The sequence below is a fragment of the Protopterus annectens genome, chromosome 1.part0, assembly GCF_019279795.1.
Source record: "Protopterus annectens isolate FY-2018-M chromosome 1.part0, PAN1.0, whole genome shotgun sequence".
Lineage (NCBI taxonomy): Eukaryota > Metazoa > Chordata > Ceratodontiformes > Protopteridae > Protopterus > Protopterus annectens.
The window spans coordinates 517,072,846-517,097,585 of record NC_056725.1 but is presented as its reverse complement, the minus strand read 5'-3'; the positions used below and the strand labels follow the sequence as shown (position 1 = coordinate 517,097,585).

Here is a 24,740-nt window from a genome sequence, read left to right as displayed (position 1 = left end):
CTAAACAATGGGGTGCTCCTAGCTCCAAAAGCAGAGAAGACAAATCACAACCTTACAGGAAACAGTCCCAATGACTTTCCTCTGCCAGATCCAAGCTCTTTTCTTTTGGCAGCCCCCTTAGGGGGAAAACTAGCACTTTTTTCATCAAATTGGCACGTGATTACCAAAGACAAATGGGTCCTGAACATAGTGTCCCAAGGCTACAGGTTCTATTTTCACACTCTACCAAGGTCAAAAGGTATGCCAGACCTGCCACACAATCAATGGGCGGAGGCATAAAAACTAATTACAGCCCTCATGGACATGAGGGCCATTCAGCAAGTACCACAAAAAGAGCAGGGGCAAGGATTTTACTCCAGACTTTTCCTAGTGTCCAGGAAGGACAGAACCTGGAGGCCAATACTGGACCTGTCTATACTAAATACGTTTCTGGAAGTTCCAAAATTCAAGATGTTGACTCTACAGCAGCTACTGCCTATGCTGGGCAAGAAGGCATGGCTCATAACTTTGGACCTAAAAGAGGCATACCTGCATGTCCCAATCAGACAATCTTGCAGAAGATACCTCAGATTCATAGCTGGCTCAATGCATTACCAGTTCTCTGTACTGCCCTTTGGCTTATCTACTGTGCCCAGGGTCTTCACAAAGTGCCTGGCACCAGTAATTGCATTTTGCAGACAAAGAGGAATTCAGATATATCCCTACTTGGACGACTGCCTAATTCAAGCAGAGAACAAAGACATTTTTCTAAAGCATCTGGCGTTTGTAAAAAGATTACTAATGGGCCTAGGGTACACAGTAAACGAAAAGAAATCAAAGCTAGTGCCCTCTCAAGAGATAATATTCCTGGGTGCAAGCTTAAATACAACTGCCCAGATGGCTTATCTCCCGCCAGACAAACAAAAGCAACTGACTTCTTACTTCAAGAAATTGGCAACAAAAACCCACTTATCTGCAAGGATAATCCTGCAGGCCCTGGGTTTCATGGCATCCTGCATTCTACTAATTCCATATACCAGACTGCATATGAGGAAACTACTATGGTATCTAAAAAGTGTTTGGACTCAGCATTGCCACAGCCTGGAGGCAGTAATTGCACTCGTTCCCTACCTGCAACAGGAGTCTCAATGGTGGGCAGAAGCCTGTCACCACAACAAGGGTCTGCCATTCAGTTTATCCACAACCAGACAGACACTGACAACAGATGCATCAGATTATGCCTGGGGGGCCCATATGGCAGGAAAATGTATTCAGGGCACATGGTCTGCAAACCAGATGCATCTTCACATCAATCAAAAAGAGATGCTAGCTGTTCAAAATGCCCTGACAGCTTTCAAGGACCTGCTTCATCCAGGACAACAGCTGATAAAGACAGACAATACTACGGTCATGTGGTACATAAACAAACAGGGAGGTACACATTCCTACCCTCTCTGCAGACAAGCAATGACCTCATGGGACACAGCATTGGCCTTTCAAATTCACTTGCAAGCACAATTCCTGCCAGGAAAAACAATTATTCTGGCAGACGAACTAAACCGAAACCTTATGGATCCCCACGAATGGAAACTGGATCCACAAGTCTTCAGCATGATAATAAGGAAATGGGGATGCCCAGACATAGATCTATTTGCCTCCCCTCACAGCTGCCAATTGCAGAGATTTTGCACAAGGATTTATCACAAGCAAGCATGGAAAGTGGACGCTGTATCTTTCAGCTGGAAAAAATCTAACAGTATATGCCTTTCCTCCACTGCCTCTCCTTCCCAGGGTACACCTAAAGGTCAGATAAGAGAAGCCAAAAATGATGCTGATTGCACCAGACTGGCCATTCCAGGACTGGTACCCAGTCCTAAAAAGCTTGTCTCAAGGTCCAGCATGGATATTGCCTGAAACTTTTCACTTGCTGACCCAACAAAACAATCAGATCCTACACAGCCAAATCAGGACCTTAAATCTGGCTGCATGGCGGATAATGTAACCATTCAGAACACTCCTCTTTCAAAAGCTGTTATGGATGTTATCTTGGAGGCCCAGTACCAGAAAATCTTATGCAGAAAAATGGAAGAGATTCTGTGCTTGGAACCAGGAACAAGGCATTGACACGTGTGTACCAAATATACCTCAGATTTTACAATACCTAACTGAGATGCTGAAGAAAGGCCTTTCTTTCTCATCAATTAAGATTCATACCTCTGCCATTTCAGCCCATTACAATAAAGAACCACCTATCTTTTCTCATCTTTTAATAAGGCAGTACCTTAGCGGGGCCAAAAACATTAGGCCTCCAAGGAGAGCACCAATTCCGGCTTGGGACCTAAATTATGTTTTGGAAAAACTCACACTGCCTCCTTTCGAGCCAGGTTCAACAGCACATATAAAATTTTTATCCTGGAAAACAGCTCTACTCCTGGCAATAACCTCTGCAAGGCGAGTCTCAGAGTTACAAGCACTCATGGCTGTGGAACCTTTTATCATTTTTCATCCAGACAGGGTTTCTCTGAGGACAAACCATACATTCATGCCTAAGGTGGTATCCAGCGTGGCCCTCAACCAAACCATTCACTTGCCTACCTTTTATCCAAATCCACAGAACAAGGGTGAGAAAATTCTGCATTCTTTGGACATACACAGGCAGTTACATTTCTACTTGGACAGAACTAAAGCTGTCAGAAAAACTGAGCAACTTTTAGTGTCATATGCTGCAGGATCACAAGGAAAGGCTATCTCAAAACGGACTATTTTTAAATGGATAGGCCATTGCATCCGTTTCTGCTATTTTCGGCATGGCAAATCAGTGCCCAAGGGCATTAGGCCTCATTCCACCAGAGCAGCAGCCACTTCAGCAGCCTTCCTCAGAGGAGTACCAACCAAAGATATCTTAGAGGCTGCAACTTGGAGTTCAGTGCACACTTTCACAAAGCACTACCACTTGCCTCTTTACTCTAAGTCCAGAGCAGGCTTTGCCACTGCAGTTCTGCAGGGTCTCATAGCCTCTCCTAATCCTATTTAGCCCAGCCACCCAGCATCAGCTTTGGGATTCAACCAAAGAGTAATGACTGCAACAGTGAAACACGATGAACATAGTACAGTTGTGTACCTACCATAAATGTAGATGTTCGAGTGTATTCACTGTTGCAGTCCAGGTTACCCACCCACCATCCCCCTTCTCTTTGCTGGGACTTTTCTGCATTTCTCTATCCTATACAACCTATTTGGTGTATTTGCTTGTAGACCAAGGGAATGTTATTTTTGTGCATGTATTTTTATTGGCATATTTTTTTCAGCCTACCAATTTGGAGGCACCTGACATCTGGGGCAAGAAAAACTGAAGAAAATGGCGTCGGCTGCATCTTTTATACCCCTGGCGCACTGACGTCAGGGAAGAGGTGACAGCAACTGACGCCGGACCTAGACTTTGGAATTCTGGCCGACTGAGGGTAGCCTGCCAGCAGGATAACCCAAGAGTAATGACTGCAACAGTGAATACACTTGAACATCTACATTTATGGTAGGTACACAACTGTACTTTCCTCAGCCCCCCAGCAGATAAAACCTTCTAGTCCAAAGCGGTCCCAGTTGATGCTATTGTGGTGGCCGCCGCCACCAAATAGCAGTTGGCAGAGCAGAGTTCTTCTGTCTACTCTCCCAATCGCGAATCGAGAGCTGTGGACAGATTCGAAAAGCAGGTGTTCACTTCGGCTTCCTTTAGTCTGCGAGCCTTAAATTATCTTGCTCATTTCACCCGTCTCCAGAGGGACTTGATTAAGGAGCTATCAACTTCCCTCACGGGGTCCATATCTGATTAGGAATTTAAGGTTGTTTTTCCCAAACTGGCTACCCTTCATTCGGTTGCTAATTCATCCATGAGGCTAATTTCCAATGTAGCGGAAGGGTCCTCACAGGTGGCGGGTTCAGGCATTGTCATTAGGCGTCATGCCTGGCTGCACCTAAGCTGATTTGCAGAGGCCTTCAAGACGTCATTTATCAACGCCCCCTTAGATGGTTCCACTCTCTTTGGTCCCAGCATAAAAGAGATGTTGACTCACAGTGGACAGGAAGGGAAGACGTTGTCGGCTGTCGAGATCAGATTTTCTATCCCTCAAATGTCCTTTTCTAAGACCCAGAAAGGGAATAAGAAATTGTGGTTTCATAAGGTGCAATCTTCCTTCCAGGATGTTCAAGGTGATTCCTCTTCCAGGGTATGGTGAAGGGGTTTCAATGGCAGACGTTGTCCCAGGGGCAGAGGAGGCCCGCAGAATCAAGGTTCCAGGGAGCCCTTCTCTAAGAAACCTTTTAGCGTCCCTGAGATGTTGCCCGCCTGTCCTTCCCTGGAGACCGTTGGGGGTCTGCTGTTTATGCACCCGCTGGTCTGGGCAAATATTACATATGATCAGTGGGTGCTAACCATTATATACAGGGGCTATTGCATTCCCTTTTTGGAGATTCCCCCAAAAACCAGAACTCTTCCAGACATGCCACCCAATCAGAAAGAGTTGGCCCAACAGGAGGTTGTGAATCTTCTTCAAAAAGGAGCCATCCAAAAGGTCCTCGCAGGGCAGAGAGGATCCGGAACTTATTCCTGTTTCTTTTTGGTTCCAAGGAGAACAGGGGACCTATGTCCTATTCTGGGCCTCCGTCGCCTAAACCTGTTTGTACAGAAGTCGAAGTTTCAGATGGTCACTGTGCAGCCGATTGTTCCCCTTTTGCACAGCAATGACTGTTTGTGCTCTGTGGATCTCCATGTAAAGATCAACCGATGGTCCAGGAGATTTCTCCACTTTTGATTGGGAGCCGATCACATTCAGTTCAGGGCCTTGCCCTTTGGTCTCACTTCAACACCACCGGGTGTTCACCAAATGCATGGCAATGGTGGCAGCTCATCTCCGGCTGCAGGAAATCCAGGTGTTCCCTTTTTGGATGATTGGCTCCTAATGGCCCCTACAAAGCATCATCTATTGGACAACATACGTACCCTACTCTCCCTGTTCCATCAGTTGGGAATTACGGTAAACCTAGCCAAGTCCTCCTTGATTCCTGCTCAACATCTGGAGTTTATAGGCACTCTATTCCTTATAGATTGCAGCTCTTCCTCTTTGCCAGGTGACTTTAATACACGTCCATGTTCAAGTTCTGCTGGAGCAAACATGTTCTCCAGCTGCACACATCCTCAGGGCTTTAGGATCCATGGCAGCTGCCATTTACTTGGTTCCGATGGCAAGGTACCACATGAGAGTTCTACAGTGGACCTTTTCAGTTCAGTGGTCAGCATTTCTTCATCCTTTGTCATTCATCATTCACCTCACCCCAGTGTGCCAGAAACATCTTTTGTGGTGGATTCGCTCCCCGGACCTCTTACTGGTCAGGTCTTTTTCTCCACTGATTCACCCGGCCACAGTCACCACGGATGCTTCCTTCCTAGGGTGGGGGGGACATTTCCAGGGAAAGACGGTCCAAGGGACATGGTTCTCCTCAGAGACCAAGCTGCACATCAACGTTCTAGAGATGAGAGCAGTCCTTCTATTGTTGCAAGCCTTTCAGGGTTGCCCCCCTTGGGGAACGATTGCAGTTCTGTCGGACAGCATGGTGGTTGTTTGGTATATAAACAAGCACGGGGGTACACGTTCTTATCTGCTTTGTCGTGAGGCTATGAGGGTTTTGGAATGGCTGATGTCCACGGGGTGCTTTCTCATTGCAAAGCACATTCCCAGAGCATCCAACGTGTTGTCAGACAAATTGAGCAGGGCTATTCTGACCCCTCTCGAGTGGTCCCTGAATCCAGTGGTTGCTCAACAGATTTTCCATCGGTGGGGATATCTGAGCTGCAATCTGTTTGCATCTCCTCACAACCACAAATGCAGCAATTTTTTTGCATTGATCCCCAGGGATGCGCTCACTCACAATTGGCCTCCAGGTCTCCTGTATGCCTTTCCACTATTGCCTTTAATTCCCAGAGTACTTCAGAAAGCCAGATGCCTCAAGACACAATTGATCCTCATTGCCCCCTTCTGGCCTCGGCAGGTGTGGTTTCCCCTTCTACGGTCTCATTTGAGGCACCCACCCTGGGTGCTCGATCCATCTCCATATCTAATTTCATATCCATCTCTGCTTCTGCTCCCAAGTCTTCAGACCTTTCATCTGACAGCATGATATGTGCACTTCCAGTGATCTTGGCTAAGTCCAGGCTAGCATCACCCATGAAGGCTATCATCCTTGTTTCCCAGAGATCTTCCACTAGGAAAGTGTATTTCAGTAAATGGAAGAGATTTTCAATCTGGGCAAAGAACAAAAATCTGGACCCTTTTTCGGCTTCCATTGCCGAAATTCTTCTCTTTCTGACTTCTCTGTTTAAGGAAGGGGCCAGTTTCTCTACAATCAAGGTACAATTAGCAGCGATTTCAAATTTTCATCTCAACAATGAATGTACCTTTTCTTCTCGGCTCTGTAAAGCCTTTTTGAAAAGTATTTTTCTGTTACGGCCTCCTGTTAAGCACCCATCTCCACCGTGGGAACTGGCCTAGGTGCTGCAGGCATTAACAAAATCACTCTTCGAACTGGCTGCATCCTGTGATCTCAAATTTCTTTCTTGGAAGGCTGCCCTTTTAGTGGCAGTAGCTTCAGCGAAGAGAGTCTCTGAGATACAAGCTCTTACTATTAAGCCGCCCTACTTAATTTTCCATAAGGACAGTGTGTCTCTGAAACCCGATCCATATTTTATGCCCACGGTAGCTTCCACAGCTAATCTCAGTGAATGTATTCATCTCCCAGTATTCTTCCCTAATTATGCTAGGAAAGGAGAATATATTCTGCACATCTTGGATGTTCATCGCCAACTATGTTTCTGTCTTCATAGGACCAAGGAATTTAGATGTTCAGACCAGTTGTTTATAGCCTTTTCTATGAATAGAAATGGCGGGAGAATATCGAAAGTTACGGTCTCCCGCTGGATTTCGCAATGCATTTCCTTCATTTACTCTTCAGAAGGTGTTCCTTTATCTGCACCAGTAGATGCTCATTCCACCAGGGCAGTGTCTACCTCAACTGTGTTTGCAGATCGTCATTCCTTAGATGATATTTGTGCAGCAGCAACGTGGTCTTCACCTCACACGTTCATCTCCCACTATAAGTTGGATTTGATTTCTAGAGGAAAGGCTTCCTGTGGCTCCTCGGTTCTTCAGCATATCCTTCCTTGAGACCTCCCAAGATTCAGGTAGCTGAGGACTCTGACCCTAACGTGAGGAATGGTGACTAAGATAACATCAGATTTATAGTTATGTACTTACCATAACTTGGCATCTGTGTTATCTGTAGTCACCATTCATCACGGTCCCACCCTCCATCCCCCTTCCTGAGATATTCGCAGGATTTTGGTTGAACTGTGTTGGTGTTAGTTGTTTTGGTCTGTCTTCTTTCCTTATGCAAACTCGATCTGAGGGGTTAGAGAGCAGCAGAGGATCATGGGAGGGGAGGACCTTGAGCTAAGCTGTTGTCTGAGTATGCCGGCTCAGATCCTAGACCCTAACGTGATGAATGGTTACTACAGATAACACAGATGCCAAGTTATGGTAACTACATAATTATAATTATTGCATATTTCTTCTTCTTCACAGTTATTTAGTTTTCACGTTCTAACTGATGTCATTAAGGTCCAGAACCCTGTCCTGTTATAGAGTTGTGTTGGCCTGTAGTGTTCAATTATGGCCAACTGGTGCATATGGAAGAGGTTAGAATACTCTTATGCCATTTTTCAGATCTGCAGACAGACTTGATGGTTCAGTATAGCTGTCTTTAAAATACTGTGTACTTGGTTACACCATTTCACCAACTCTATAGCACTATTATCTCTGAGGTGAGTGTTAGCCTGATATCCTTCAATATCACTGTTGCAGTACTCTTTACCAAAGGGATATCCTAGTAAGGATAGCTCAACGTGTGGTCAGTATACCAACGCTTTTAGTTCTTATCGCCGTGTACATCAAACATATGTTTCCCAAGCAAGACGGAGGGCATAAAGGTGATGTACGCCCACACACACACTCTGAACTGAAAAAGCCACAGGGGGAACACACAGGTTAGACTTCCAAGAGAACTCTCAAAAGTCTTTGACTGCATCACACAAGATTATGTTTCTTGGGTGTCTGCTAGACACCTCAGTACAATGAGCTTTTCTTCTGCAGGAAAAAAAATCCATATTTAGATCTATTCCAGGGGTTTTCCATTCAGATTCCTGTATGGAGAGGGAATACCTTGTGAATTTGGGTCTTATGGCTTCCGTGAGTCTCATGATACCTCTTGATACAATCCACATGAGAAAGATTTATTTTTTGTCTGAAATCTCTTTGGTCCTAGCATTAATAACCATTGCCTTTTCAAATCATAGGTTCTGAATCTCTGAATTCAGGTCTCCTCTTCTCCTGTTCTGCTCCAAAGCAGTTATTCACAACACACTCCTTTGGACTTTGCTTGGGGAGCAGTGTCAGTGGGAATAATATATATGTGCCTGTATAGACACAATCATTACCTTACCCCCTCCACCAGACACACCTTTACCTCTACTTACCTTCTTCCCTCTTTTATGTACAGTGCCTCCCCCCTATTCACTAATCTTCAGCTAGGCTTACAGGCCAAGTTGGAAGCCTGTTACAATAAAATCTCCAAATTTGCCACCAACTCCAGAAACTCGTCGCATCACTGTCTCTCTCTCTCCACTCCCAGAAATGGCTTGAACTTCTTAACTGCCTCAAACTCCTTAGACTTACTACTGCTCACAAGCTCATATTTAGACCTTCTAGTTGAACTTCTCTGGCCACCTCTTTAACCCCCTGCATCCCAACCACTCTCTAAGATCAGAAAACCACATTCTTCTAAACATATATAAGCTTCGTCGACCCCCTGGCCACCTGCTATTATCCTGCTCCCTAGCTAAACTCTGGAATTCTCTCCCTACCACCCTTCGAAATACTCAGAGCCACTCATACTTCAAAACTCTTCCCCAATCTCACCCCCTTTCCAAGTGGCAATGTTCCTGTACCCCTGCCACATAAACTCTTTAACACCATCTCCCATGTACTATATACCTCAACCTTCTATCAGTGTGCTCTCTTACCCTTTGCCTCTACTTCCTCTCCTACCCTATACCTCATAAACTTCCCCCAACCCACTCCCTTTCTCCATTATATACCACCTTTTACCTCTCCCACCTCACCTTCTTCTCTCTGTCCTCTCCTCATATTTCTAACTTCCAAAAAAAGGCTTGCTTTTTTATCTGTACGTAAACGTTTTACTTACATGTTTTTTTTTCATCTGAAATGCCTGTACTTTTAATGTGTTTAGACTACATGAATCTCACTTTTATAAATCATTACGTAGGATTAGAAATATTATGACTTTTTTAACAAATTGTATATTATCTCTGTATTTTTCACTGTATTGCTACTTTATTTACTTTTGTATAACTATTGTAAAATTGTCTATATCCTGTGGAGCTTTTCTTCCCAGGTCTCCACTGAAAATGGGCTCTTCCAGGCCCAGTGGACAATCCCGGTCATCAAACTGTAATAAATAAAAATGAAAGGTTTCTGGTTCGAGAAAGACAAAAACACATAACTGTAAAACATATGCTAGCCAGACAGATTGGACAGATTCCGCCATTATCCTACTCTAATACTAGCTGGCATTGCTCGGTCCTCCTGCCTGGGTGACTCTCCTTTCCCAAAGGTATAAATCAACTTGATATAAGCTGTGTTTTGCCAAATTTCATTTTGCTATTACAACTTGATATAATGTTTTCTGCTAAATTTCACTTTGTTATTGCCTCAATTTCGCTGCTCTGCAAGCATGACAATTCACCATATGGGATCATAGGTTGCCGTTCTCACAGACGACTGTTGTTTAAACTAAGATAGTAACTGAAGAACAGTGTTTTGCTAGCTAATAAACCATTGTACTAAGGCTTATTTCCACACTGAGCGAACAACAGATGTACTTGCTGTTGCCCAGTCTTACCTGATGATTATACTTATTTAAATAACTGCTGGCGTTCTTTGCTTGTAAAATACTCAGTGTTACAAAGTTGGTTAGTGCTGATGTTTTATAGCAATGTTTATCTTCTCTGGTTTACTGCTGTTTTAAAGCAATGTTTGTCTGCTCTGGCTTACTGCTGTTTAAACGATTGCCTTATTCCTCTGTTAAAGCCTAGTGCTTAGTACTCGCAGGGTAGCCATATCTAATGTTTATATGTGTAGCGTTGCAAGGTTGATTAATACTGTAGTTCAAACTAATGTTGGTCTTAGCTTTACTGCTGTTAAAACGTTTGTTTTTTCTTCGTGCATAACTATTTAGCACACGTTTGTTAATCAGAGCAAGGCTGTTAACTACACTGTACTTGATTTATTTACTAACTGAGTTTGCTAGTACGTATGTGCAGTTTGTTGTGACGTTTGCTTGGTACATGGCACTGTGTAGTTTCATCGCCTCTCTTACACTGCTTTACACAATATAGCTCATACTACTATGACTATCTGTATATAAACTGTACCGTCTAAGCACAAGCTATTGTATTTGTTCTGCCTTTTAAATGTGTTTTTTCTTCTTTACCTCATTCTAGGCACCCTCCCCCCCCACCAAACTAACATCGCGTGGCTCCTAGGTTCTGGCGTCGACTCCGAATGGACCCTACCCTGGTGCGAATGCACAACCAAAAACTCTGATCTTCCTTAACTGAAAAAGACGTTTTGGGTAAAAGTATTAAGTTTACCTAGATAACTAGTGTTCTGTAGGCTTGAAACCCAACAGTACCTCTCAGATACCGAAAGAAGGTCCTATTTTCTACTTGAGACCTATTCCCTACCCAGCTGCCTCTAAGGCCCTGCAACCTCCAGGTGGGTGTATTCCCCGCTCCGCTTCGCCCTCGCTTCGCTCGGGCTCGCTCCGCGCCTCACCCTGCCCCATATCCCACCCGCCCCCACTACCTCTACATTTATAGGGATATCAAGCCCATCCCACCCTCCTCCCCACCATTCACGGCTGTCCTCCAATTAACAACTCCTCCTCCCACTCTATTCAGCCATTCCCCCTAATTTCAGCTAACCCTCCTTATCCCCCCCCCATAAACTACCACTTACTCTCTTTCATTATAAAAACCATGAATTCCATCATCTCTTCACTAACGTTACTTCTACTTATCCCTTATCTTTTATCACGCTATGAACACCAAACACTATTAGGAATTCCACTTCCCAAGGCCCACACTGCCACATACACACACCCTCTATTTAACCTTATAGTTCCTCCTCTCCGCCCTGCAAAAACTCTTAGCTTTAATAATATGCAATTAACCCCCCACTCCCCCAGATCATCCAATAACAAATCTAACATCAAATTACTGTATAAACTTCAAAGATTCTTAGATCACCTAAAACAATGTTTTAGTCAACATGGAGACATTCACCCTAATCCAGGCCCCACCTCTCATCTAGACTCTGTCATCTCAACACCACCCCATACTCCTAATACCTCCCTCCTCATCCTTCATCTCAACTTAAGAAGCATAAACAACAAAGTTCATAGCTTACATGCAATGATAGCCACGCATTCCCCTGATATCATGTGTCTCTCAGAAACTTGGCTCAAACCCATCACTAAGGATGAAGAAATTCTTCCACCTGGCTATAATATCCTAAGGAACGGTCGAATAACCAAAAAGGGTGGGGGAACAGCTGTAATGTTTAAGAACAGACTTAACATCATTAGGAACACATTGCACTCCCCCAGATCTCTAATATTGAACTTATTGTACTAAAGATCTGTCTAAACTCCCAAAAATGTATCAATCTTATAGTAATCTATATCCCTCCAGGGAAAAACCTTGAAAACCTTGAGCAAACTCTAAGTTGGTTAGCTGTAAACTACCCTCAAGAAACCATTATACTAGGCGACTTCAATATTGACTGGTCCCTCTGCTCCGCAAAGACAGACCCCCACCCGATCAATCTTCATGGCTTCTCCCAAAATATCATCACTCCTACCAGAATTGGTAACTCACTACAAAAGGAGAGTACCATTGACTGGATTCTCACCAATAAAGATCCCAATAACTATACCACCGGTACCCTCCCCAATGACCTTAGCGATCACCTTGTCACTTATATTAGAAAGCACAAACATTGTTCTTCCAATCCACCCCTACATAAACTTATTAGAAACAAGAAAAAATTCAACCTCGAGCTATTCCGAGCAGAACTAAAATGCTGTAATTGGTCTACCCTAACTACACTTCCCCTAGCCGAGAGTGTGTCACACTTCAATGACACATTCCTAAGCATTCTAGACTCCCATGCACCAATTCGCCTTGTTAGAATCAAGGACCGCATAGCTCCCTGGCTAACAAAAGAAACCAAAGCAAAAATTAAACTCCGCGACCAAGCTTGGAATAAATGGAGAGCTACCAAAACTCCCCTGGATCGTATCAAATTTCAACAACTTAGAAACTCTACGAAATCTGACATTACTAGAGATAAAAAACAGTATTTCTGTCACCTCCAGGATAAACACCAGTCTAACCCAAAAAAGTTCTGGGCTGGATTTAACAACCTCCTCCATCCTGGTAAATCTTCTACCCCAATACCTCAAAAACTCATTAGTAAAAAAACAGAAGAAATAGCCAATTCCTTTAACATTTTTTTTTACAGAGACCATCCAATCCCTGGCCAATAATCTACCCACTTCCTCACCATCCTTCAATCTTTCTCAAGACTCAACTCCTTGCTCCTACAACCTACAAACTGTATCAACCTCCTATATTCGTACCCTAATAAAAAAACTGAAACCGTCCACCCTTGCGGCTGACCGTCTCCCAGCGGAATACCTACAGTTAGCCTCTGATGTCATTGCCTATCCCATATCAATCTTGATTAATAGATCCATAGCTGAGGCTACCATCCCCCCATTTGGAAAATCTCATACATCATTCCACTTCATAAGGGAGGCTCCTCCACTGAAACATCTAATTATAGGCCTATCGCAATACTATCTCCAATAGCTAAAATCTTGGAACGGTGTATTCATAAACAACTACTTCACCACCTCACCATCAATAACCTACTGTCCATTACCCAACACGGTTTTCGCCCCCATCATAGTACTACCACAGCCCTCCTCTCCTTTGTCGATTCAGTAAATAGCAACCGCAACAAAAAACTTATATCCTCCGCACTCTTTCTTGATCTATCAAAAGCTTTCGACATGGTGAACCACCAGTTATTACTCCACACCCTGCAAACCCTGCATATGGACAACCTGGCACTAAGCTGGTTTAAGGACTACCTATCTGGTCTGCAAGAAGCAGTCCAATGGCGAAATAGTCTATCTCAACTACTCCCTAACAATATTGGCATCCCCCAGGGCTCAATACTTGGTCCCCTTCTTTTCTCTGTCTTTATAAACGATCTTCACACTATCATCCCCAGATCCACCTGCATCCAATATGCGGATGACTCTACCCTGATCTGCTCAGATCTTTCTCTCCAGAAACTCCAAGCAACCACCCAACAATGTTTTGCCAAAGTTGAAAAATGGTTCTCCGACCTGAAACTCTTACTAAATCCAACAAAAACCAAGTTACTTCTATTCTTCCCCTCTTCTACCTCTCCCTTACCCCTAATATCGCATTCGGCTAATCCTAGCTCCTTTTTTGTGGAATCCATTAATGGCACCATCATAGAACCCGTCTCCAACACCAAGCTATTAGGTGTCACTATTGACCACAAGCTCAAAATCGATCTCCACATCTCACAAACCATTAAATCAGTTAACAAGAAACTAGGTTCAATGTACAGAATCAGGAACTTTCTCACTCCTCACGCAAAATTAACCATTGCTCGTACCCATCTCCTTTCCACGCTACTATATGCCTCCCCGATACTTTCCTTCCTCAACAAACGTGAGCTCAATAACCTTTCTACTACCTACCACCACATAGCTAGATTCATAGCAGGAACTCCTTATCGTACCCACCATTGCCTCAACCTCAAGAAACTCGGCTGGTTAGAACTTCCCAATCTTCTTAAATTTAATCAACTCACTAATGCATTTAAAATAATTAATCAACCTGGCAAAACCCCCTCACTAACGAATATCCTGCCCCCCTACACCAACCTAAGTTCCCTTCGGTCATCAAATAGTACTCAAGTACAAACAATCAAATCTAACAACAGGGGCGGCGAAGCTCTTTACGCTAACTCTATCGGAAAACAATGGAATTCCCTTCCCAATAACCTTAGACTTATGAGTTCACTAAATCTTTTTAAGAATAATCTAAGAGAATATTTCAAGTCCCACTGGGTATGCCCATGTCCAAACCCAGATTAACTCCTATAGGTCTCACAGTATCCTACTCTTTTCTCCTCTCACAAGCTATTACCATTCTTTTTCTTCCTCCTTATGTACCTATGTCAAGCAGCCAATTTAACCTATGATTTTTTTTTTTCTACTAACATGTATATACTTTTGTTTTACTGTTTGTTATATTCTTTACAATGTAATATTTTTAGCTAATTGTAGTGAGTTTACTTGTGTTATTACTGGAGCTTTTCTCCTCGGGCCTCTACTGAAAAAGGATATGTATCCAGCTAGACTAGCCCGGTCAACAAATGTAAAATAAATAAATAAAATAGTCCTTATAAAGGTTCTCAGCTCTGAATCGTATGTGGTCCCAAGGACCTCTTCAAGTAGCTTCATTTAATACCATAGTGATGTGGTATATAAACAAGCAAAGGGGGGGGGGGCAGATCCTACCCCCTATGCATATTAGCTATGTTAGCGTGGGATGATGATTTATATCACAGTCTCACTCTCCAGGCATCTTACATTTCCTCAAAGCAAAATTGTGTGGCAGATAGCCTCAGAAGGACCAAAGCAGATTCCCACAAATGGAAACTGAGTTAGGAGGTCTTCCAAGATTTGATCCATCTGTGGCGAATTCCTCAGGTAGATCTTTATGCCTCCTCTCTAAGTGGTCACTTGGCAAAATTCTGCACCAGGATGCCATGCAAGAAGGCATGGAAGATAGATGTCTTTTCTTTTCTTTTCCTTTTCTTGGACAAGGAATGTTCCTGTATACTTTTCCACCTTTTCCACTAATAGCCAGGGTACTTCGGAAGATTCAGAAGGACTCCACAAAGAGTGTTGCAGTGACTCCCTTCTGGCCCAAGCAAAAGTGGTTCTCCCTTCTTCTGGAATTAGCCAGGGCAATTACCACAGGCTTCTTGAAAGATTGGATTTACTCACACAAGAACAGGGTTGTTCGATGCTTCCTGACCTCAAACAACTACGGCTGATTGCCTGGGTAATAGAGTTCTAATACATTTTAGGCATCTGTTTTGTAAGGATGCTCAGCAGGTAGTAGTGGAGGCAAGAATGCCTGCTACTAGAAAATCATATGTAAGCAAATAGAAAATGTTTTCTATTTGGGCTAGTTTTTCTCTGGTTTTACAGTGTCAAATTAATATCCTGTGGCCTGTTTTACTCCCCTGTCAAGGTTCATTTTTCAGCCTTTACAGCATGTCTACCTATGGATCCCCCCTTTCAATGCAATCTCACGTGAAAATGTTTCTGAAAGAGCTGCCACTTGTGAATCCTTTTAGAAAACCAGTGGCTTCTCCTTGGGATCTTAATTTTGAGTTAGAGAAGGTAACACCTGCTCCATTTGAATCAGCTTACCTGGCTGATTTGAGGTTCTTAACATGAATAATAGTTTTACTGATTGCTCTGATCTCTGCAAGAAGGGTATCCGAGTTGCAAGTTTTTATGGTGGGGCAGCCTTATCTCATCCTTCACAGAGACAGGGTTTCTTTGAGAACTAATCTTTCTTTTATGCCTTACGTGGTATCTCAGTTTTCTTTAAGCCATATTATCCGTCTCCCTATGTACTTTCCAGAACCTAAAAATTATGGAGAAAAAGATATTTTGTACCTTGGATGTACACACACAGCTCAGGTACTCTCTTGACAAAGCAAAATCTTTCAGTACTTCTGATCAGCTAAAGTAAAGTTCTTTACCTGGGAAGATAAACTTCTGATAGACTTTGCGAAAGTGCTTATCACTGCTGAATGAATTTATGTCCTTTAATGTGGAGCCGTAATTAAAAGTTCACAGTTTTTTAAGATTTGCTGTGGTCTGCTCAGTATGTTTTTTCTTGACTTCTGATCAGTTGTTTATTTCTTAAGTTAAGAAGAAAGCAGATTATTTTCAGATGGTTGTCTCAGGCTATTACGTTTTCTTATTCCCACCATAAAAAAAAACTATTCCAGGCAGGTTCAAGGCTCAGTCTACCAGAACATTTGCTTCATGTATGTTTTTTTTGGAAAGGATTGTACTAGAAGTATTCTAAAACCAGCAACCTGGTCCTCTGTACATAGTTTTTACAAAGAACTCCAAACTAGATTCCTTCTGAAGGTGTAGGACAGGTTTTGCTAGAACCATTCTCCAGGGTCTCTGGACTTTTCTCCTTCTGCCTCCCAGTTGGTGTAAGCTGTGTTAATCTGCCCATATGGCCTAGGCTACTGCAGCAGTGATCAGTATGATGAACGTAGTGCAGTTATTTAAGCAAACTTACCGTAACAGCAAATGTTTGAATGATCACTGCTGCAATAGCTGCTACCTCCCTCCCTTCTTCCTTGTTTTTTTGGGGTGTTTGTTATGCCAGGGTGTGAACCTGTATTTTTTGTTGTTGTTTGTAGCAATTCCCTTTCTGGGCTCAGTCTCCCTGTGTCAGTTGGGATGAAAGGTCTGAAGGGCTTGACTCCCAAATCTGTCTTTTAGTCAGCTCAGTTTGAGCTGAGCAATGGTGTGGGTGCATGGAAGGTGCCCTGAAGCTTTGGAAGCTGATCAGCTGTTGTATCCTATGCAGGATATAACCAATGTAGATTAGGTTACTGGAGCAGTGATCATTCAAACATCTACTGTTATGGTAAGTTTACTTACAGAACTGTACTTTCTATACTGTTGTAATTATTTATTCTTCCTAGCCCAATGGCATTCTGGATTTGGCTGCTCTTGAATGCACTGTGTATGTGTTTGAGTGTGAATGTGTTAGGCAAAAGTAAAGTACCCTGGCAACCATGAGACGATGGTGCATACACCATCAGACATCCACAGTCTCAGCCTGACGAAGCACAGATTGCACTGCATGTTAATTTTCATGCTAAATGTAAAATAATGATGCATTTTAGGGCCTTATGATGGTCAGGGGAGTACAAGTATTAAAATGGTAGTTAAAGTGGCAGTCTCAAAGACAAAATTTAGAGGAACATGAAAGGAAAGGATATATTATTTTGGATTGCTCTGAAGTTAACACTGTGTAATTGAATAACTAATGTTTTGCTCCTCTCATCTCCCCAGCTGATGACAGAGATCCTGTCTGGGATGCGAGTAATCAAGTTTTACACATGGGAGCAACATTTCCTTGGCAGGGTTGGTGACTGTAGGAAGAAAGAGCTGAATCGATTGAAGGCTTTGAAGTATCTCGATGCTGTATGTGTCTACCTGTGGGCGGCACTTCCTGTTGTCATGTCCATCTTGACTTTTGTCACCTATGTTTTGCTAGGACATGAACTTACAGCAGCAAAGGTAAGTATATTGCTACCTTTGTTAACAAAGGTCTGTTGTTTCAGGCAGTGAAGTTGAGTGAGGGTGAGAAGGTGCAGAGCTGTAACTAGGGAAAGTGATGAATGATTTCATTGATGGATCCAGTTTTACACAGATCTGGTTGTAAACTCTCAGATTTCAGAAGAGAAATAAACAATGTTTAACACAGTTCACTGGTCAGAACACTGATTGTTAAATTTATGGAGCATTATTCCAGTTCCTTCATATAGTTAATTACACAGACAGTTGCTCAGGAAGAACAGGAGTGGTCTTTCTTTGCGGAGAACTCTTACTGAAGCACTATAATAACTGTGCTTTTTTTCTTTGCGGTAATTCATCCTCATGCCTTTGTTTTTGGATGTTTGAGGCCTCTGGCCTCTCTTTGGGGGTAATGTCCTTCTTATGCTCTGGATCATTTTGTGCATGCCTTATATAAAAATAGCCTTGCCTCCTGCCATCTCCATTTCTTTTCTTTCATGTGAAACTGTTGATCATTGAACTATTTTTTTTATTTACAAGTTGTTTTGTAGATCATAAACTTCTTTTTTTTTATTTGGAGAAAACAGTTAACAGTTTTAGTAATTGTATTGGTTGGTTTATACAGGGAGTTGGTGGTCCATATGGAGCTGCTGTTCTGGTGAGGGTTAGTGTCCAGGGCATTTGCCTTCTGGCAGCAGGCATTTTTGTGCAGCTTTTTTCTATTCCAAGTTGTAATCTTTTCACACAAGTACTTCTTTCTTTTCTGCACTCTGGATTTTTTGCTTGCTCCTTTGCTTTCAGTTTAAGTTGATTTCATTTCCCATTCTGATGTCAAAACTACTCGAATACCTTTGTTGCAAAATAAGTCCTGGTTGGAGACGGTCATTTTCTTGTATCACATTGTGTCAGACCATTCATTGGAGACGTGCTGAATTCCTGTCAGCTCAGTGAAGACTCTTACAGAAGAAGAGAGTGCTGTTGCCATATTTTTGCTGAAGCAAATACAATTCTGGCATCAGGAGCCATTGTTGGTTATGGCTGATTGTTCCACATAAGGTGTGATCTCAGAAGAGACAAAAAAGAAATGAGTTTCCTGAATTTAGGTAACAATCAATGAAGGTAAGGAAACTTGAGAATTCCTTAAACACAGTTCAAAATCTTGAGGTCAAACCAGGTTATGCTTCAGGCTGGCTCCAGTGCTAGCTGTTTACACTCCTTTAGCCAGTACTTGTACTCATAGAGTCTCCTCCCACGTCAGACAGCTGTGTAGTAATTTTTTCAAACTGTTCGACTCCTCAGCCAGGTGGAGCTGTTGGCGCTCTTAGTCTTTTTGTCCTTTCCCCTCCTATGTCAGCTCCTGCTGCCTCTTCATTTTGGTATTGATTATGACCTTTCACCATGACAGTTACTCAGCTACAACATACCTTTGTATGTAGGGCCCTTCCTAGTTCCTTGTTGTTTATTAGCTGCCAGTAACCCCTCCCCTTGTCTTGGACCACTGGATGCTAGCGGTCAGTGTTGTTTTTGCTTTGACACAGTGGATGGTCACTGAGCTTAGTGCATAACACCTCAATGTGACCCTCCAGTAATGACTCAGATTTGAGCAGATTTTGGGCTTCTAGATATTGATGTGCCTGCATATCCAACATCTGCTTCCACTGTGTTAAAGATGGCTTTATCTGGCCAGTTTTTATGATTACATGATTCCACTTTAACTGTACCACAATTCCTTCTGAGTGAATTGTTAGCCTTAGAACCTGTCAGCCAGTTTCACCATCTACTGCTTCTCATCTCTTCAGTGTGGAGAATGATTTGTCTGAGATAGGGTACCAGAACACATGTAAGTGCTTCAACCTTTCTAAAGGAACATACCATTGTCCATTTCTGTGGTACAGCAGCTAGCAAAAGCCCTTTTAATGGGTATATTATTTTAACATTTTTTTTATATTTTGTCTGATAAATTCAGCACTTAATGTACCTTTCTCTCCCCTCCAACTATTCCTCAAGGTATACGTGAAAGAGGTTCACCTCCAGCTTTCACACAAGACCAATGTGTCCTGACAATATCCTTGGATACATCTTAAGTAGTATGAAGCATGATTTAGCTACACTCCTAAAAATACTGTTCAATCTCTGATTTCATACTGGTTTTGTACCAAGTGAATGGAGAACAACTACCGTCATACCCCTGCATAAGGGAGGAATTTCCACAAACAAATAAATTTGACCAGCCTCATATGCAAAGCCAAGGAAAAACTTACCATGGAATTAACCAGTCAATAAACAGGGAATCACCAAACACTGGTCCCTTCTCAGTTTGGGTTTGTCAAGGGCAGGTAATTGTGGATTTTTTGAAAAGATCACCAAAGAAGTGGATGAAGGCAAAATGCTACACCCTGGATACCTTGACCTGGCCAAAGCTGTTGACATAATTCCCCCTCAGGCATAGTAGAAAAGCTAAACAGACTATGACTAAATCACTTTGTCACCTGTCGGATTGTCAACTGGCTCACAGACAAGGTGTAGATAATCAAAGTAGGGGAAGTTACACCACAAAAAGACCAGTCACCAGTGGAGTTCCCCAAGGTTCTGTGCTGGAACCTCTCCTGTTTGGCATCTACTTTTCTGAAGTAAAAGCCAATACCAAAGGGCTCTGGCTAAGTTTGCAGATGAATGCAAACTATGAGCAGTTATTGAATCCGGGCATGACTTAGCCATCCTGCAGGAAAGTTTATCTCAAATAAATAACTGGTGTCATAATCATGATCTAAAACTAAATGCCAGAAAAATGCATTATTGGATCTTTTGGAAAGTCATCTACCTCAGGTAACTAACACATTGACAATTCACCCATAAAAGTTGAACCAGTTGTTTGGGATTTGGGAACTTATGTGGATGATAACCTAACTTTTGACCAACGTCTGTCCGTTGTTGTAAGTTGTAACTTTTGTATTGCACAGCTTATAAACAGAGGGATTGTGTGTACATCTAGAGATGTCATTGTCCCCTATACTCAGCCCTCATTTGGCCAGTCATTGAATACAGTGCCCTGTTTGGCATTTATCTGCCCAGACACATGCAACAACTTGAACGCCCACAGAGATACCTTACTAAAGGATACAACTCACTACATTCCCAAAACATATGTTCCCAGTTACCTTTTTCTTCCTAATCACACCTGTACAATTTGCCATCTATCTGAAGAAAAAATCTTGGCGTTTGCTTGGGTTGTAGTATCCATGCAAACACTTACAAGCAAAAAAGTCCTAAATCTTCTAGACTTTGTTGCATTGTTTCCTTGTGATTTGCTTTTCCCAGTCTTTCTTCACAATGTTTTCTTACCTCCTGTGACTCCTACAGTTACTGGGCAATACTTTATATGTCCCTTTTTAACAGTAGCATGTGAAGTTGTTCTATCTCGCTGTTCATTCTTACAGATGGGTCCAGAGCCGATCCTCAGCTCCAAGTCGGCCAACTACAAAGCTCGAGGTCTTCAGACAGCTCGAGGCCAAGTCCCTATCCCATGATGCACCTTGATTTACCTCAGATCTAGTTTGCCACTGCAACAGGTCATTGGTTTCTTCACAGCTCGGGCCAGTATAGTTTTCTTCTTTGAGAAAAAAATCTTTCCTTATATATAGAGTTGTTCCATCTGCCATTCTTTTAGTAGCAGGGTCCTGCATGAAAGAAAAAGGAAGCTAATTGACAGAGGACTTTTAAAATCATCTTTTCAAGAAGCTTTGAGCGACCACGGTAAAGCTGGTAAATCCCCGAAATCTTATAAGTCCTGTAAGTCTTCTTTTTTGGCGCATAGAGTTTCAGATCAGACAACATCTAAAAAGATATCGACGTCAACTCCACAGCCTTCGGAGCCAAGCATCTTAACCTTTCAGAGCCGGTCCCCAGTCCTGGAACTGGTCTCCACAGTACTAAAGCCACCGATCTTACAATCAGTGGCACCCTCGATCCACTCATCTCGGTCCTCGATAAGCCTATCTGATTTGGATGTGGATCATGTGTTGCAGAAGTTGTTACAGGCACCGACGTTTGTAAAATTTTTATCGGCTCCGACACAAGTGGTTTCGGAACCGAAAACTATTCCTCCATCTCCTTCTTCTTCTTTTCCTCCTTTGAGCCATACCGGTCCTTCGGAGCTGGAGGAGTTGGAGCTGATGATTGTAAAGCCTTCGGAACCGACACCTGCTCCAGTGCCATCGGTTCTGATTACCCAGACCTCCTCGGTGCCCATCGAGGAGTCTAGGAGCCATCACTCGCCGGTTGAGTCCATGGAGGATAGTCACACCAATCTTTCGGTTCTGACTTTACCTCTTGGGGCTTTGGCACGGATGAGTTCAGCTCCTACCTCTGGATTGGAGCCCACTGTTCCAGTGCCGAGGGAATTATCTGTTTCTTTGGATCTAGGGGTTCCTTCCCACCGGAGAAGAGGTGCTTTTGAGGCAATGAAGAGAGAAATGTCCCCCAGGACACCTACAACTTCAGGGCCAACTACCTCTTCCCTTAAAGTACCTGTGTCTACTTCTGCCTCACAGATCCCTTTAAAGTGTAGAGACCCTGAGCCTCAGGAAGCCCCAATGGGTGGTCCCTTCTCTTCCAAAACCTCACCAGAAGCTCCCACTGATGAGGTTCTCAGGAAGAGAATTTGCAAGAGGAAGGATCTAGACTCCCCACAGGAATCTGTCACCTCTGCTACTGACTTGGATGAGTCAGAAGGGTCCCCATGGTCCCCCTCTGAGGATATCTCATTTGCACATATCTTAGAAATCCTAAAGCAGAGGGGTGGCTGGAAGTCCACCAACCCTACTGAGTATGAGTCGGTCCTCCTGAAAGCTTTTGGGTCTCGGCCGTCTACCTCTTGGGTGTATCTGCCCCTCAATGAGCTTATGGAGCTGGTCTCACGAAGGGCGTGGGAGTCACAGACATCATGGAGCCTGTCCCTAGGAGGCCCAATAAATTTGTCTCTGCCCCTCACGATAAGACCTTTTTTACAAAGGGAGTGCCAGTTGATGCCATGGTGGTGGCAGCAGCCACCAAAAAGGAGATGTCGAAAACTTCTTCCTCTGTCCATCCTCCTAACAAAGACTCTAGGATCATGGATAAATACGGGAAGCGCATGTTTAGCTCAGTGACTTTTGCCATGCATTTCCTGAACTACCTTAAACATTTCACGAGACTGCAAAGAGATCTCCTAAAAGAGCTTGGAGATACTCTACAGGGTTCGGTAGCTGAGGGAGTTGCAGACAAGGTTGCTTCTCAGCTTGCTACTCTAGTAAACCCTTCCATGCGTCTGGTTTTATATGCAGCTGATGGAACGAGTAAGGCAGTGAGTTCAGAAATTGCTCTTAGGAGACACTCCTGGATGCGCTTATGTTCATTTGCAGAGCCTTTAATTCATCCTTTGTAAACACACCTTTTGATGGCTCATCTCTTTTCGGGCCTAAAATTAAGGAAACTCTTACCAGGTGTGAGCAGGAAGAAAAGACTCTGTCTGCTGTCGGAGTCCATTTTTCCACCCCTACTAGACCATACCCCAAAGGTCAAAAGGGAGGAAAGGTGTGGTTCCAAAAAGCCCAAGGAGCTTTTCTGGACACACGTGGTGAACTCCCCTCCAGGGGCGGAGGAGGGGGCAATAATGGAAGACCCTGCCCTTGCGGCAGAAGGGGGTCCAGAAAATCAGGGCGACAGAGACCAGTTCTTTGGGAAGCCCTGCCATCGCTCCTGAAAGGAGGCCAGACTGTCCTACTCTGGAGGCAGTCAGGGGTCGCTTATCTTTGTATCCGGACACCTGGCTAAAAATAACAAACGATAACTGGGTACAAAGCATAATTTCCAGAGGATATTTTATTCCCTTCGCCACTCCTTCCCCCTTGATAACAAAAATCCCGGACATTCCACCCAGTTGCAGGGAACAAGCAACAGTAGAGGTCCACAGGTTGCTGGAAAAGAGTCATCCAACCAGTCCCAGCAGACCAGATAGGATCCGGAACTTACTCAAGATTCTTTTTAGTTCCAAAAAAGACAGGGGACTGGAGACCTATTTTGGACCTCAGCAGACTAAACATATCTGTCAAGGAGGAGAAGTTCTGGATGGTCACGCTACATTCGATACTTCCCTTCTTAGGGAAAGACAATAGGACGTGCTCGATAGATCTCCAGGATGCGTACTACCACATAAAAATGGCCAGACCATCCAGGGATCATCTGTGCTTCTGGCTGGGAGGCAATCACTACCAGTTTCGAGCCCTGCCACCAAATGTATGGAAGTGGTCATAGCTCACCTGAGGCCTTTGGGATTCCAAGTGTTTCCATACTTAGACGATTGGCTCCTCAACTCCATCCACCGGGCATCGGCTTATGCAAGCCAGGGACACCACACTTACTCTTTGCAGTCATCTGAGGATTACCATAAACTCAGACAAATCTGCCTTGTTGCCATCACAACATATCATTTTTATCAGAGCAGAATTGGATACCACCACCACCACTTTAAAACTTCCATCAGAAAGGATATCAGTACTTCGTCAGCAAATTTTGAATGTCATATCCAGAGACGAGGTGCCAGCCTCAGAAGTGCTAAAGTTGTTGGGGACGATGGAAGCTGCAATAATAGTGATTCCATTTGGTTGTATGCACATGCGGATTCTACAATGGCTCCTGTTCATGCAGTGGTCTTATCAAGAGCTTCCAATGTCACATCTCATCATTCTAATGAATTCATGCAAAATGGATCTTCGGTGGTGGTTGACCTTTCTTCAAGTAACGATAGGTTGTCCTTTTATCCTACCCTCACCATCAGCCACTGTGACCGTGGACGCTTCTCTGATTGGGTGGGAGGGCATTTTCAGGGAAGAACAGCTCAAGGCACATGGACTGAACAAGAGATACATCTGCATATCAATGTCCTGGAGATGAGAGCGGTACTTTTGGCATTGCAGTACTTTCAGCACTCTCTCCTTCTGGGGATAATTGCGATTCAGATGGGCAACATGTCCATTGTCTGGTATATAAACAAACAAGGAGGAACCAGGTCCTATCCCCTTTGTCAAGAGGCCCTAAGAGTATGGCAGTGGGCTACCTCCACCCAGAGCTTTATGACAGCA

General features: G+C 43.5%; 1 protein-coding gene across 1 annotated transcript in view; it reads left to right on the top strand.

The window, feature by feature from the left end:
- Nucleotides 1-24,740, top strand: part of ABCC10 (ATP binding cassette subfamily C member 10) — a 1,243,619-nt gene that overhangs the window by 128,220 nt on the left and 1,090,659 nt on the right. The window contains exon 5 of the mRNA XM_044061090.1: nucleotides 17,398-17,625. Within this exon, the coding sequence (XP_043917025.1) occupies nucleotides 17,398-17,625 (228 nt within the window). The remainder of the gene's footprint in view (nucleotides 1-17,397; nucleotides 17,626-24,740) is intronic.